General features: G+C 40.0%; 2 protein-coding genes across 2 annotated transcripts in view; one reads left to right on the top strand and one right to left on the bottom strand.

Annotated features, from left to right (window-relative positions):
* Positions 1 to 2,613, top strand: part of LOC106872233 (uncharacterized) — a 106,560-nt gene that overhangs the window by 51,402 nt on the left and 52,545 nt on the right. The gene's annotated exons all lie outside the window — the stretch shown is intronic.
* Positions 7 to 2,613, bottom strand: part of LOC106872237 (uncharacterized) — a 20,125-nt gene continuing 17,518 nt past the window's right edge. The window contains exon 2 of the mRNA XM_014919148.2: positions 7 to 2,420. Coding sequence (XP_014774634.1) covers positions 706 to 2,420 — 1,715 coding nt within the window. The 3' untranslated portion in view covers positions 7 to 705. The remainder of the gene's footprint in view (positions 2,421 to 2,613) is intronic.

A 2,613-nucleotide genomic window follows, 5' to 3' on the forward strand; every position in this document is an offset into this window, starting at 1 on the left:
TATTCTGTGTCCATTTTCTAATTTCTAATAGGAGACGCCTTACATGGTTTCTATTACATGTAAAATTTCATAACTTCTATTAGCAAATGAAACATGTGTAATGGTGAATAAATAATTAAATAATACCAAAAATTTTTCCAATTTCATATATATGTATATATATATATATATATATATATATATATATATACTTAAAAATACCTACATACATACACACACACACGCACACGCACACGCACGCGCACACACACATAGATGCATATAGGTACACACACACATGCACACACATATTTTTACACACTTTTTACAATCATTTATAAATAATTTTTCTAAAATATTCTTCATTAAACAAGAATCAACAATGAAAAGAGAGGAGAGGGGCAGTGTTTCGCCTTCATAAGGTTTTAAGGTAACCAATCTGATCTTGACACAAACATAATTTCAAGTCCCTTTAAGGTCTAAACATAACCAGGGTCCAAAGCCCCCTCTTTCTTTTTAAGGGGTTGGTATAATACACATCGTCTTTAGTCGAAAGTTCTTTGAGGTGGAAAGGGCTCTGAAACTGCCAGCACTTATATACACTGTTTAGAATTTTTGCTTGGAATGTCTAATTAAAATATATAATTACAGGTGTATAATTACAGATGTATAATTAGAGATTGTCCCTTTAAAACGACAGTTTCGAGTCTATTTGATTGAAAGGGTTTATTGTTCAGTTGGTCTCCATCCCTTAATAAACATTGCCAGTTTGGTCACTTCAAGTTTCCGGATCCCTGGAATACACTCCAATGCGTCTTTGTCCAATTGTGTCATTAGGGTTCCGTCTATTTTTTCTGATATCATCTTTTCTCTAATTTCTTGTCTTATTCCTAGCTTCTCCATGGCAGACGATAAATCTCGGATCGACATTCCGATAATGTGTTCAGCTTTACTGTTTATGATGTCTCGTACGCCAGAATCCCCCGAAGACGAATTGGAAGTTCGGGACGACGGTTCGACTCCGTAAGTCGACAACGACGCTCCGAGCGGTAAATCATCCTCGTTGTTTTCGTCGGAATATAAAATATTTTCTTCTGAAGGGAATTTATTTTCTTTTACCAGATCACTTCCGCTTCCGGCCACGCTGCTTGCTTCGCTGTCCAGATACTGGGAGAGTTCTTTGAGGTCCTCCAAGTTGGCGTATTCAACGTCTTCGTAGTCAGTGTTACCACATGAGGAACCACTGTAAGACGAACCCGAAGTGCGCCTTTTCGGACTGGCTTTTTGTGGCAACGGTGATTCGACCCCCAAATCATTGCAGTCCTGGTTATGGTAAAAAGATTCCGACTCAAAACAATCGACAGACGATATTCGCCAGTTTGATAAACAACTCTTTGTTAAATCAGCGTTATCTTCTGGACTTATATTGTTATGGCCGGGTACCCAGTCATCCACCTGCGGCTGGATTTTATTCCTATACACGGGTAGAGTCATGTAATTGTTCTCAATCACCTCGAATTGTTTGTTAGGTGTTGGTAAGAGAGGTTTGTTCTTGTTAATCCAGGTCATTGATTGATAGTTACCGTCTTCGATCTCCGCCTCGTTTTTATGTTCGAACGAACGAGGATGGGCGTAAATGGTCGAAGAATTTGGTGGGTCCGGTAACGCCGCGTGGGGGCGCTCGCTGATGCAGTTTGAGTAGATTGCCTCTTTGACATCAGAAGGGAAACTGTACAGAACCTTCATATCTCTGGCGTATATGTGTGCCTTCTCTTTGCACAGTCTTAGAGCTGCCTGATAGTTACAATTTCCTGTTAGTTCACTGTTGTTTTCGGCCACGTAATATTTTAGTGGACAAAATACAGGAACCTCCATGAGAATGTTCTTTTTGTTTAGTATAGTCGAAGCTATGATTGTTGTGTCTTCGAAAGATTTCTTCAATACTAACGTCCCAGTAAACGAACAAGGCGTCGCTGGTTCTTTACCGTATACCAGCTTCACCACACACGGACAAGATGTTTCTTTAAGAAGATCTTCGAGTTGTAAAATTAATGGTTTACTTGAAGGACCAACCTGGTAAAATGTCCCTTTCTGGGAGATTGGAAGCATTAATTCACGATCCATTTCATCGGTACTCATAAGGAAATTCTCTTCCACATATTTAGTCTTTCGTAGAATACCTTTCCGTTTTATTTTCGCCTTTCCTGTAAATACACGTCCCTTCTGAAGAATGTCTCCAGGGAAAAGCATTCGCTGCTCGAAGTCAACATTGCTGCCTTCTCTGTTAATTACTTGTAAAGCTTTAATCTTATCCGTTCCAGCAACCAAAAACCGGCTGGCTTTGGTCCGAGCCAATTTCTCGACATATTTACAAGGCACGACTTTTTGGGCGATCATCTGTGATTTGGCTGTCGAATGTTCCTGGGTCAGGGCAAACCAACCTGCAAGTAGAGAGAACAAAACCGCGCATTAATAAATTGAAACACTCACAGGAACATACAAATACATACACATACGCGCGCGCGCACACACACGCACGCCGTGTGCAAGTGTGTGTGTGTGTGTGTGTGTGTGTGTGTGTGTATGTATACATATACACACACTTGCACACGCATATATGCATATATATATATA

The sequence above is a fragment of the Octopus bimaculoides genome, chromosome 7 (genome assembly GCF_001194135.2).
Source record: "Octopus bimaculoides isolate UCB-OBI-ISO-001 chromosome 7, ASM119413v2, whole genome shotgun sequence".
NCBI classification, from domain to species: Eukaryota; Metazoa; Mollusca; class Cephalopoda; order Octopoda; family Octopodidae; genus Octopus; species Octopus bimaculoides.